The 13,955-nt window shown below is 42.9% G+C and overlaps 2 protein-coding genes across 3 annotated transcripts in view; one reads left to right on the top strand and one right to left on the bottom strand.

Annotated features, from left to right (window-relative positions):
* The window catches only part of LOC136578951 (cytochrome c oxidase subunit 4 isoform 1, mitochondrial-like), a 127,392-nt gene extending 123,224 nt beyond the window's left edge, over positions 1-4,168 (bottom strand). Inside the window, exon 1 of the mRNA XM_066579169.1 lies at positions 4,120-4,168. Coding sequence (XP_066435266.1) covers positions 4,120-4,125 — 6 coding nt within the window. The 5' untranslated portion in view covers positions 4,126-4,168. The remainder of the gene's footprint in view (positions 1-4,119) is intronic.
* Positions 1-13,955, top strand: part of LOC136578950 (MARVEL domain-containing protein 3-like) — a 35,609-nt gene that overhangs the window by 3,228 nt on the left and 18,426 nt on the right. Inside the window, exons 2-3 of one of the 2 annotated variants that reach the window (XM_066579165.1) lie at positions 2,444-2,680; positions 5,629-5,804. In XM_066579165.1, coding sequence (XP_066435262.1) covers positions 2,541-2,680; positions 5,629-5,804 — 316 coding nt within the window. In that variant the 5' untranslated portion in view covers positions 2,444-2,540. The remainder of the gene's footprint in view (positions 1-2,443; positions 2,681-5,628; positions 5,805-13,955) is intronic. The other variant, XM_066579166.1, reaches the window with a different exon arrangement.

The following is a 13,955-nucleotide window of genomic DNA, read 5'->3' on the forward strand; positions in this document are numbered from 1 at the left end:
CTGTTGCGCATTTGTGGCGATTATATTTGTTGCAAAAAGAAAGTTTTCACATGTTGCACCTCAGTCAGGGTTTTCCATAATAGTAGCTCCAGGAACATCGCATCTTCTGTAAAAATAAACCTGTGACAGAGCTGCACTAATGTATTCGGGCAGGTTGGGATGTATCATGGGATGTACCACAATGCCAAGTGTGAACTTCCCACTGGGTGTACCGGCATGACAAATGTTACACTGTTGTGAGTGAAATCCCATTCACATTGTGCAAACCACAACATAAGTTGTCAGATGGGTTTGGTTTTTTAACACTTTTGTTGTGGTTTTTCTAATAAAAAAAATATGAGGAAAACAATCCCTATTGTGTTAGTGACATGCTGTATCGTACAGTTTTCCATCGGAGTACTTAAGTTCTCACTCTTCTCAGGACATTTATAAAACTACAAATGCAGTTTAAAAAACACATTTTCCCCCTCATCCGCCATGACAGTACCATAGGATCTGCCCATCAAAGGGCCAGGAAACACAACAGGTTAAGAGTCCCTCTCCATCCCACCTCCACCATTGTCATCCTGTCCCTACGAGGCCAAGAGAGTTATGTGTTGAATCTGAGGTCAGCAGTAGGATATCCTCTTTGGATCACTCCCCGCAGAGCAGTTGAGGTCAATCGGAGTCCCTTTCCTCTTCTGGTTACAGTATCATGGTCTGTACGTGCAGTGTTCTGCTATGGAGTATAAGCTGAACATGCTTTGTGTTGGCTCCTCCAAGAGCTGAACTCCCCAGTCATCCTCTTCTGCATGTAGGGAGCAGCCATCACTTGTGAAGGATTTATGACAGAAGTCTTGGGAAGAGATCAAGAATTCCATCAGTGCATCAACACAACCATCCCGGCTCACCTGCTTCAGGGGCTGTAGTCAGCCACAGTCTTCCTTCACACAGTCTCTCACACTCTCGCAGAACTATGCAAAATGGTGAACATATGTTTTTCCGGTATCTCTAAAGTAACCACGACTTCATAAGATTTTCCGTGTGAACACCAGATAAACACCAGTACCAAATTAACTCGGGCGAAGCCGGGTATATCAGCTAGTCCATAATAAATATTTGCAGTCTTGTAAGCAATGAATAGTTTTATCAACCTCACAATTTAATTGGAGTGTGCAGTGTACTAAATAAAGGAGGAGGCAGAAAGGGTTAAAACCCACTCCCCCCCCTCCTCCGGGTTATCAGCTGTTACTAACATCTGACAACCTGTCCTGCTTCTGATTGATTGCAGAAGCAGTAGGTTTTAATGCACACTGTAATTTTACATATGGCTGGGCTTTAAGTGCGGGACCAGGTGCCGTAAATTTACAGTGCTTGGTCCTTAATAGATTAGGACTATTAAGGACTGTTTAGGACTTGATAACCATGCAAAATTTTGGAAATCAGGCATGTGTTACTTTAACAGAGAATAACACTCTGCTATAGACTTGTATTAGAGAACGCTCACATGGAACTCTGAAGAGAGTCAGATTTAAATTTACGCTGCTGCTGCATAGAGCCAAGCAGCAGTGATGTAAATTTACTGTTGGCGGTCGTGAAGTAGTTAAAGGCAATGTATAGTTCTGCAATCAAACTGTTTCGCTTGTCAATGAAAAGAAATGCAAATACAGTGATCCCTCGTCTATCACGGGGGTTACGTTCCAGAAATCCCTGCAAAACGTAAAAATCAGAGAAGTAGCGCCATTATATTTACACAAATCAATCTGTTGGGTGACCTGCCAAACAATCGAAAAAGTGAACAAACAGACTGATGCTACGATCAGTGAGCCAATCAGCGCCCAGGATACAGAACACATTCCATCAGCCAATAGTGCGCCGTGTACAATCTCGCGTTGGCAAGCGCTAGCGGCGTACTGTATTTCCTGTATGTACCGCAAAATTCCACAAAAGTGAAAAACTCTGCGAAAACAGAATTATATATGGTCTATCTAAGATCCGCGAGGCACTGAAGCCACAATCATTGAACCGCGATACAGCGAGGGATCACTGTAGTCTTGATAAAAGAATCCTTTCGCTCTGTGTATGCAGCTCCAATGAGACATGTCTCTCTATGGTTGCAAACTACTCTGTGCTGTAGGATTCCGCAGTCATTTGTTACTCCAAACCATCTGCCTCCTTACAGACATTAGCCATGGATTCACATAGCTCTGTGCGGGTAATGTGCTATGGACATAGTCTATCTCCTGGGGTTGAGTTCCCATCTGAGATGCACTGCAGCACGCAGCGTCTAAGCAAATTATATAGAAATCTATTGAACTCAAGAAAGCCGCATATAAGTATGTAGGTCATTAAAATCAAAGGTTCTACATATTCACTCTTGTTTCACTATACAAGTACCACGTGATCTGAACTGAATCCATACATATGGTATTAATATGCTGTATTTTTGTTAATTGTTGTGCAGCAGATGTATCTCATAAGACATGTCATTCTCAACTCGGCACTGAGAGGATTGTGACTGCTGTTCTGCGTGCCAGTCCTGTGAAATTCCATGAACTACAATGTCTCGCTTTCAAAGAAGTGTGATTAGTGACAGGAACCCACCTTCCCAAAGATCATACAATGACAGGCCAGGAAGAGATCGGTCCAGCTCCAATGGACGACCCAATGGGGAAAGGAGAGAAGGAAGATCACATGACAGGTCAGAGTCTTTCTACTAATGGGATGAGATGTTAATGACAGGGTTTGTCTTTAATAGTCTGCAATGGAAACCGGGTATTTTAAGCATTATTCTAACAACATTTGCAGAATGCTGTATGAACACTTTTCATTGATTTCATAAAAAATCTTTGCCAATGTAAAATGATATGTTGGAGGTCAGATCCGGATTTATTCTCTATTGCAGCAGATAATAGATATTTGGGCTCTATAATAGTATTCAGGATCTTTACTTGTCTCATACAGAAGTTAGAGGATATTTGAATAACTTTTAAGATGGTGATGTGGAAACAGATGAGGCCTGTTTAGGATTGCAAAAAATGTGAACAATTAAATGTCAAATAAACAAACAAGTGTCACTAGTGGTCATGTCCTTTTCAATAACAGTTCTCTAAGTACTCTATTGCCAAACCAGAGCAACATTACTTTACTGTACTACTACCTACTTTCTAAACTTGGACTAACTTTATGTTGTGGAACAACCTTTTAACACAGAAGAAAATCAATGGTAACACTCTAATTCCCACAGTACCATGATCATACAGCGGGGAACAATTTAATAAATATTGATTAGACACAATCAAAGCCAGAAATAAACTATTAAGCCCAATGACTAACAGGTGACATCTTCTCCTATTGGAGTCGTTCACCTTCATCATCTTCTCTGTATGGCCCAGATAACATGATGTAATGGTGACTTTGTCAAGCTACGGTTTGTCTCTGCAGAGTTTGCAATGTGGACATCTTTGCTTCCATGCTTCCCTAGCACATCAGCACCTTATTCATAAAAAACCAAACATCCTGTTAACCCCTGTAATATGGCTACCCTGCTGATCACCGCAATAATGTGTCTGATGCACTGAAGAAATAATACTGCTAGAACTGTAGTGCCCCCCCCCCAAAAAAAATAGTAAAATGCAGAGAGTGCTCCAAAAAATACTGAACTACTGCATATAGATTAAATAACACCGTTCACATAGTTCCACCTATAAGATATCGGTAAATAGCTCCATGCCTTCCCCAGCAAAACAAAATGGTCATTACCCACTATGTGCCCAATATAAGATTATGCCACATTTTTTTCTTCTTTATAAGATTGGTAGATTCTCAATCCTTAGGCTGCCTGTCCATGGGCATTGCAAAATTCCACGGCAGATCTCCACCGCGGGAGCCGCCGCCCGGGGGCAGGAGCCGGCAGACGAATCTCCGCGGTGAGCCCATCTGACAGATAGGCTCACTGCGGAGAATTGCGGCAATTCACAGCATGCTGCGATTTGCCGACCGCGAGCGGAGAACCGCTATGATTCTCCACTCGTGAACAGGGGGCCTGCGCTTTCCATAGCAGTGCTATGGAGAGCGTTCATTGCATTCCCCGCGGGAAACACAATTACAATTTGCCCGTGGACAGGAGGTCTTACTTACCCTCATTCCCACAAACAGTTCCCAACTGACTGCTCTTCTGCAGTGCCCAGGCAGTCTGCTGCAAGTTCACACGTGTGGCGCTACTGATGTCACTGCACTGGGAGTGTGAGGTTTGCAGCAACCCTGGATACCGTGTCAGTTGAGGCTAGAATGGAGTGGTTCCCTCCTGTCATCTAGACTTTTCACATACTTCCACCTTATAGACTGCTTTGCTATGCTCTCCTCTTTCTCACATAAACTACTCTGTTATAACCCCGTTTTCTCCACCACGCCCTTCTCTCTCACGCAGACTGCTCCACCATTCGATGCGCCTCCATTCACTTTACAGCTTATGCGCCCGACAGTCGTACCGTGTAAAGGCACATTTAGCTAGTCAGGGAGACAATTCCTATATTGTTGTTCAATGTGATCGATATTCCAGGGTTTGTTTTTTCATCTTTACGCCCTTTTGGAGGATCGTTTCCATGAAAACCTTTCATTTTTTATTAATTATCTCCTTTGTAAAAATGGAATCCTCAGTATTTATCCCAGATGGCTCATCCTCTCCTGCCTATAGGCCAGACAGGAGCAAGGGACTAGATGGGATAAGATCAGAGTTGTCCCTACTATTACCTTTGTGTTTGTGCACGTTCCACCATAATACTTTCTTTCTCTTTTGGCTGCTATCTCTCAACCTCATTTGTTGTTTAATGTATCACCATTGGTGTTTCTGAATTTTATGGTTGTGCGAGACTTTAGATCTAGATTTAGGTGTGTGTATATTTTTGTTATTCCTTATATTTTGATTATTTGTTGTAGTTGCATCTTTATTGTTTTTCCTCTGGGTATTTTCCTTATTAGTTTTATTTCCTCTGTGTGGCTTGGATCTATCAGACTGATGGAGACAATTAGTGGCATAAAATAAAATATTCTAGCCATTTGTAGTTTACCAGATTTGTTTCTTTATAACTTTTGCTTTTCCACAGCAGTAATCTGGAATTAACCATGTTGCTTAGGCGGGGCCTGCTGTGGTTGGGGGTAGTCTCTCTTAGACCCATAGCGGTATGGACAAGAGCCGCCAGACAACTTGGGTGTGAAATAACTTCTAGGCCTTAAAAAGAGGCTCTAAACTTTTCTGCTACTGTTCTTCTGTTGACATGTGTTAACACACAAGTGAGATAAACTGTCAAGCCTTGTATCTCTTCTAGAAACTAATCATTACACTTACGTACAACTTAAAGTGACAGTAACTTCCAAGACTGTTGTGCCTACATGGGAGAAAGTAAATGTTTTTTATTTACACCAAAAAGTGCCAGAGACATTCCACCAGGGCAGAGTACCCCTTTCATGATACTTGTAGTCTGAAGAAAGAGGAAAGTTACAGAGGTTGTGAAATTAGCAAGTATATTTTACTTTAGAAGCAAGAATAGATTAATTTCAGTAATGTTTACTCCGTAGCTTTAACCATGGAAGAACTTCTCATGTTCTGGAATTGTAGATACACATTCTATTTTGCTTTGTCTTCTGCAGATTGTCTTCACAGGCGCCCTTAAGAAGTCAGCATTCACGACCGCCCACTGTTGTATCTGAACAGCATTCAAGACACAGTAAAGTATCTTTTCGGCAGCACAGCCCTCCCTCTCATAGGCACCACACAGAGAAACAGACCCTCTCACAAAAGTGCTCCAATCTATGCTCAAGACGAGGTAGGTTGTTATTTTGACCAAATACAATACGATGTGTGATGAGGAAGATTGCATATATTTCAGATGGTAGAATTCTGGAAATAAAATACTATAACTTGTCAGTGATTGGGGTATCGGCGCACTCATATTAGGTGTTTTAAAAATGAACATTGCAGTCTGAAATTTAATGCAACCTTTTAAATTCAAGGTAACATACATGAAATAATTTTTCCTTGTCCATATCAAGGTGTCCATAGCCTGTAAGCTGGGGCAGATTGGGAAATCAAAGTGATCTGGAAAAAAATTACAAAATGGCCCCATGTTGTAGGTGGGCCAAAACCAGCAGCAAGTGGGGGAAATACAAATGGGTAGGGGGTCAGCAAATCACCTGGCACAGTCACAAAGGTGGTAGGAGAGGTGAAGCCTATGTGGTGGGCAGAGCTCGCCGCAGCAAATATGCTATGAAGCACACATGTTAGAATTGGAGGCATACATTAAGGTGCTGCCTATGTCTGACCCATTAAGCCTCCATGATGTCAATGAACATCATATACTGCCTTGTCTTTGGCTTCTATGACAGACATCTATGTCATGTGTCCTGTGCTGACTGACAGCCGGGCTGTCGCTGTAATGGCCAGGATCTGGTATCTAGGTGATTAGATTGAGGTAGGGAGCTCAAATGCAATGTCGAAAAGCCAATGGGAAACCATAGCAGCTACAGGCCTAGGAAAGGCCTCCAGAGAAGCCGCAGCTGTATGCCTATTAGAATGATTCTTCAGCATGACCTAAAAGATTGCTTTCCCTTTTTTAGACGCACGCAAAATAATTCTTTGCTATACTGAGTGTGCCAAAGATCACATTGTGACGTCTCTCGTGGGTCTAATTAAGTAATGGAACAATAACATTTACAGTTTAAAAAAAATAATTTTTTCATGGCCCATATGATTACCACCATACTGTCACTGAAGAAATCCCATTGTACCAAGACCGACATCCCCAATAATAACACTGTATAAGAGGCAAATACCACCACCCCATGATCACATATTACCACCACATAGTGATTAATACCAGCATATTGTCACTGAAAAGGACCACTACAAAAAAACAATATTAGGCTCCACTCAGTAATAATCCCCCCCCCCCCCCACGGGCTCCACTCAGTACTAATCTAATAATCCCCCCTCACGGGCTCTACTCAATAATAACCCCCCTTCACAGGAGCTACTTAGCAATACTCCTCCCTTATGGGCACCACTCAGCAATATTCCTCCCTCATGGGCTCCACTCAGCAATAATGCCCCCTCCTGGGCTCTACTTAGTAAAAATCCCCCCTCACAGGCTCCGCTCAGTAATAATGCCCCCTCACGGGCTCCGCTCAGCAATATTCCCCCCTCATGGGCTCCACTCAGCAACAATGCCCCCACACGGGCTCTACTCAGCAATATTCCCCCCTCATGGGCTCTACTCAGCAATAATGCCCCCTCCTGGGCTCTACTTAGTAAAAATCCCCCCTCACAGGCTCTGCTCAGTAATAATGCCCCCTCACGGGCTCCGCTCAGCAATATTCCTCCCTCATGGGCTCCACTCAGCAATAATGCCCCCTCCTGGGCTCTACTTAGTAAAAATCCCTCCTCACAGGCTCCGCTCAGTAATAATGCCCCCTCACAGGCTCCGCTCAGCAATATTCCTCCCTCACGGGCTCCACTCAGCAACAATACCCCCACACGGGCTCTACTCAGCAATAATGCCCCCTCCTGGGCTCCACTTAGTAAAAATGCCCCCTCTGGGCTGCAGTGATCTTTTGTGCATGCTACATGATTACTCTACCCAGAACTCAGTGGGTGAGCTGTGCGAGTGTTGACTGGAGAGGCCAGGAGTGGGATGAGTGACACAGGTGAGTATAGGGTTTTTTTTTTTACATTTCACCAAAAATGTCCTTCCCTCCACTTGCCGCAGGACCCAACAAACCTACTGTGACTGTAAATCAGTCTCTTAGGACATGACTTGGGTATTACCTATCCAGGGATACACCTACCTGTGGACCAGTCAATTTTGGTCTTTCGGACCTCATCAGCGCAGATCACTTCTTAACTCAAATGCTTCCTTTTGATGTGGTAGCTGTAGAAGAGTACTGGTTGCATTTCCTGTTGACTACATGTTTCAAATATATTAGGCTATTTGCTAGTCAGAAGTATGAACAGGTACGTAACATAGGGATGAAGGCCTTTCTGCTTGCTTGAGGAGCTTTATCATTTCTCAGTAGAAACTTTCTTTTTTTCAATAAATCTTTACATTTCATAGAAAAGTATACAAAATATTTATTAAATCTTTACATCAATAGTAAAAATGTAATTTCCAAAAAAAAATCACATATACACCCCACCCAACCTACCAAAGAGGCATAAAAACACACACTAAGTGGCCAGTTGACTATGCTATTCTCTCAGACAAAAACGCTGGAGAGGAACAGAAACCTGCTGAAACAGAGTCCTTAGTGGGAAATTGTCCCTTTTAGGAGCATTTTTTTACTTCAATGCATGTAGTTTGACCTGAAAATCATCTTTGTAACAGAGTTTAATGAAACATTTTGCATCGTTTGACTTCTGCAGCTTCTACTTATCACTGTAAACAGTAGCTGCAGACTGCTTTTCAAAATGAGATCCGTCATGCCATCCGTTCAGCTTCACTGCCAGGATTACTATGAAAATCAGTCTGCAGCAACTGTATACAGTGATATGAAAAAGCTGCAGAAGCCAAGCCAGGCAAAATGTTTAATTAAACCTTATTGGAAAAATGATTTCAGCCCAAAATACATGCATTTAAATAATAAAAAATGTGTTCCCAAAGGTGCCCATAGCCTTTAAGCCCTGGTTCGGATACAAGTCATATAATGGCCAGAAATAGTGTTATTCCTCATGTGAACAAGACCGCTTATCCTGACAAGTCTCTGGTAGGCTTTAATTTGAACATAGATATAGGATTTTTTAGGATCCTTGCCAGTTTTTCAGAAATCCACCAATGATTTGTCTAGTATGTTTGGCAGACTGCCTCCTTAATGTAGCAGAAAACAAGGATTTGACGCTTCTTCAATGTAATTCTTTTGTTTCCTGTGCTGATAAGCGGCACCAGAGGTATCTAATACCCACTCATGCCCTGTTGTACTGAAACGAGGCAGTCGGTGTCCATCAGGAGCCTGGAATGCAGGCAAGCAGCAGCTGTTCTATGTATATACTTGATGTATATTTTGCCCAGTCTTAACATTTTCTATATGCCGGATACACAGCTGGTATCCTCCAGGAGAATGATACGTTTGAAATACAAATTACAGCTTCATGCAGCGTTACTGAAATAGGGGTTTGCTGAGCTCTGTCAAACGCCATCTGCAGTCTACGATGTATGCTTGCCGAATGACTGTGCAGGGAGAGCGCTCACAATATAAATGTAGCAGATCTCAGTGCGTATCTTCAACTAGAAACTATAGCACTCGTTGGAGATGTAACTAGTACTAACAAGGTAACATCATCCATAAGCCATACTTTCAGGGGTCATTGCAGATGATCTATACATTTTGGGGGATTGAATGTTCTTTATTTGCATGCATTATTTTGCACAGATGAGATTATGAGGGACACTTGTGATTGTGGGAATTTGAACTGTTTCCCCTTTATTAAATGTACAGTTGCAAGTAAAAAAAAATCCTTTTGGAGTTGTGCTGGTCTTCTACATATACCACAGAGAATCCACCGAAGACAACTGAATCCAGACCATTGTGCGAACAATGCAAAACACATTGAGCTTATTACTTCAATATGGGACCACAAGTTATTAGCCGCTATTCAAAACAATGAGGCTAAAATTTTGGTTCATTGTCTTGCTGTTTAATTGCGGTAACCGTTAAAAACTCTAGACAGTATTCTATAAGAGTGATAAACGAGGAAGGTTTAATAAAACACATGCACGTCTTCATCCTCCCTCCTAAATTCGTGTCTTGTTTTCTGCCGTCTCCTTTTGTTCCTCCAGTCTTAACCATTAAGTATAGCTTCTATTGTTATGGTAAATTTCATCAATTTTTACTTTATTGAAAGCCTTTCTGAAACAAAAGAATAACCTAAATTCCCTCCATGGGAATCACTCCGTAATTCTGGAACAGCGAGTTCTGGGTATGGCATTTATGGAGCAGTTATTGAAATGATATAAACAAAAAAAGTAAAGAACCGTCTTCATGCGGAGCCATAATTGGGAGGTAGAGTTATTTAGATGACGACTTACAGCCAGACACATCTTCATTTTCAGCTCCTTCTCAAGCTTTCCTTTCATTTTCCAGAACCATCTGAAGAGAGGTAAAGCTTATCCACAGTATGGCAGTATTATGTACCAGAATTGCCCTAGAAAACTGTTTTTGTATTCATAGATTAAAATAAGCTATTCTCATAAAAATGGAAGTTTAGCTTTCCTAACTATCACATAAAATACCTTACATGTCTTACAGGAGCTCCATATATTTGACATGCTGCTGTTGTCCATATAATTGAACAATTTCTTGTATAAAATTTAATTTACAAACCAGGGACAAAAGTTCCCTAACTGTACAGAGGTGTAACTAAGAGCTCTTGGGCCCCAATGCAAAATTTGTAACAGGCCCCCCTATGTGCCATTTATAATACTGGTGACTTTGTATGTTGGAGAAGGGCCTTTGAGCTCCCTAAGGCTGGGTTCTCACGGGGCGGATTCTCGGCGGAAATCTTGCGGTTTGGCCGCGGCGAAAAAACGTGAGATTTCTGCCGGGAGAACCGCTGCTTCAAGACCCGCGGCAGTTTTGAAGCGGCCCAACCGCTTGCTCTTCTGCTGCAGCCGGCGCTCCTATAGAGGAGAGTGCAGCCGCAGTGGGAAAAAAATGGACATTCTGCGGTCGGCAAATCCACGCCGCAGCGGCGGCTTCGGTCGGCTTAGCTGCAGCGAATTTGCCGTCCGGTGTGCCGTCCCATGGCTGGCTAATCCCGGGATTAGCGGCCGCATGCGGATTTGCCGTGGTGAAATTCCGGACGGAATTTTCGCGAAAAATCCGCCCCGTGTGAACCCAGCCTTAGGCCTCTTTCACACGAGCACATATGTGAAAATGGCAGTCCGATATACGCTACGTTGGGAGTGAAAAATCTGGTAAACGGGCGCACAAATCAAATGTTTGTGCGCCCATTCATATGGCCTGTTGATAGCAAATGTGCCGAGCTTACCAGGCCATCGCCCGTTTCCCCTCCCTTCCCATCACAGGCTCACCTTTTGTTCCTCCCCACTTGTTCTGTGCAATAGGAGGGGGGCAGAGCTAAGCACCGGTCCGCCCTCGCCCCTCCCATTGATGGCTATGGACAAGGGGCGGGGAGAGGGCTGGAGCTTAGCTCCACCCATGCCCCACCCCTTGTCCATAGCCATCAATGGAAGGAGCGGGGAAGACCGGTGCTTAGCCACCCACCCCACCGTTCCGTTCCCTCCCATTGCACAGAATGAGCAGGGAGGAACCAGAGGTAAGCCTACACTGGGGAAAGGAGAACAGAGAGAGTTTAGCAGCCGTACTGGATGCCATGACGCTAAGGTGATCAGAGCCTTAGTTCTTTCCCATCACTTCTTCCGATGCTTTTTGTTAATCAGAATAATACAGCATACTGTGGTATTCAATCCAAAAACAGATGCATGGCGAATGCAAAATCATGATGGATCTGTCAAATGGTTTATCCTTCATGGTGATTTGTAATATGCATCATGAAATCTGGAAAAAATGGAAACCATGATACCATCATGGACAGAGCCTTACGCTTGCATATTTAGGGCTCAGTCACACAGGCGCATCAGCATCCGTACACCGGCGCCGATGCACCCGTGTGACTGCAGGAAGGAGACGGACGTACCTGAAGATGGCGATTTACATCCACGATTTGTGCATTTGCAAATTAAAATGGCACATACAGAATTGGATGAAATGGGCTAAGCAGCAGCACATGTGAAAAAGACTTGGGTCAACAGTGTGATGTAGCAGCAAAAAAAGGCAAACACAATTCTGGGATGTATTAGGAGAAGCATAGAGTCTAGATCACGTGAGGTCATTTTCCCCCTCTACTCTTCCTTAGTCAGACCTCATCTGGAATATTGTGTCCTGGGAACTGTGTACTGGGAACCCCAATTTAAAAAAGACAAACTGGAGCAAGTTCAGAGAACAGTTACCAAGGTGGTAAGCGGTCTGCAAATCATGTCCTATAAGGAACAGTAACAAATGGTAAGGCTGAGAGGAGACGTAATAGCGGTCTACAAATATCTGAAGGACTGTCACAGTGCAGAGGGATCAGCCCTATTCTCATTTGCACAAGGAAAGACTAGAAGCAATGGGATGAATCTGAAAGGGAGGAGACACGGATTAGATATTAGACAGTGAAGGGGATCAATGAGTGGAACAGATTGCCACAGCAGGTGGTGAGTTCTCCTTCAATGGAAGTGTTCAAACCAAGGCTGGACAGACATCTGTCTGGGATGATTTAGTGATCCTGCGTTTAGCAGGCGGTTGGATCAGATGACCCCGGAGATCCCTTCCAACTCTACCATTCATTGATTCTAGGTTCTTTCTTGAGTAAAGAACAGATCATACTATGCAAGAAGCTAGGACACCCATACAGTATATAATGTACAAACCGTCTGTGTGATATCCTGTAATAATTAACTGAACTGACAGGGAAAACTGTGTGGCCTACACAAGCAAAGGAATTAGTCGTGTAAATAAATAGGTATAGAAAATATTTATGTTGCCATTTTATTACTATTACACATCAGTGATAGACCTTAGAGGAGGTTGTCCATTACTAATAAAAGGTCTGCTATTGTTCCAGAAACAGGACCACGACTGTCCATGGGATTTTCTGGTATTGTATCTTATCCCCACTCAAGTAAACGGAGTCGCATTGCAATCCGGTGGACAGATGTGATGCTATTTCTCCAGTCCTGGGCAATACCTTTTATTGCATTATTAGAAATATTTGGATTAATAAAAGTTTACAGGATGACTTCGTAAGTTTGACCACTGGTCACATACACTACACTACACATACAGTAGTACTATCACTTGGGAATTCCAGCTTTAATTGGCTCCATTGTTTCGACTTTTCACAGATATCTTGCAGCTGATGGAGATTCTTATAAAGCTGCTGGTCTTGATGTGTGCCTCTGCCACTCAAAGTGCATCAGCCGGCTTTTCAAGCCTTGGGGGATTTGGCAGTGCTTATTATTACAGCATGGGTTATAGTAGGAGTGGATTTATTGGGGATGAAGTAAATCAGGCGGCACAGTTAGATGCGGAGTACAGACCAATGAAACTTCCTACTATGTATGCTGCTGTAGCCATCAGTCTACTGCTACTGACTCTAACAGTGTCGTGTCTGGCTGTCTGCTGCATGTCTCGCACCGTCCGAAATAGGAAGCATTTGATGGTGGAGGAAGTGTTTCATATATTGTCTGCTGTCACATATATCATATGTGTTGCACTATATATTCACTTCATCAGATACATCGATAGTACAGAGTTGTGTAAGCAACAAGAGTCCCTCTACAATCGGCGTGGCTATAACTCGGTGACCTGTGACTTTATGGGTACGGCGATGGCGGTGTGCGTGCTCGCTGTCATGCTGGTTGTGCTGTACATTTCTAGCGCATTATTGGTTGGCTTTTTGTTGACCGAAATTAAAACCAATATCCAAATCCCAGAGTCCATTAAAACCACAAAAGAACAAGCAGAATCAGAGCGGCGAAATCTCACAAGTGAGCAATAATAAAATGCGAGAGAACAAGTCAAGTGAACTTTCCATTCAGTCTTAGAATTTTTCTTGTATCTGTTACTGCAGCGAATTCCCAAATTTACACATTATAGATGATATCTACTTCAGCTTCTTAAAGCACTTAAACCACATAACTAGAGCTACGTATATACATAACTGCCATAGATATGTTTCATATGTCTACCAGATTGTAACTTTACTAGCGTGATATTGTTGGCTATACCATAAATAGGATGTAGAAAAATGCTATGATGGACAACTGTTTGATCTCGGGCCCTGATCACAACATAAATACTCTCCAAATTGTTGGGTTTCAATTGCTTTTCTACATGAAGCAGTGCTATTATTGCTTCAAAAA

Source organism: Eleutherodactylus coqui, chromosome 9 (assembly GCF_035609145.1).
Source record: "Eleutherodactylus coqui strain aEleCoq1 chromosome 9, aEleCoq1.hap1, whole genome shotgun sequence".
NCBI classification, from domain to species: domain Eukaryota; kingdom Metazoa; phylum Chordata; class Amphibia; order Anura; family Eleutherodactylidae; genus Eleutherodactylus; species Eleutherodactylus coqui.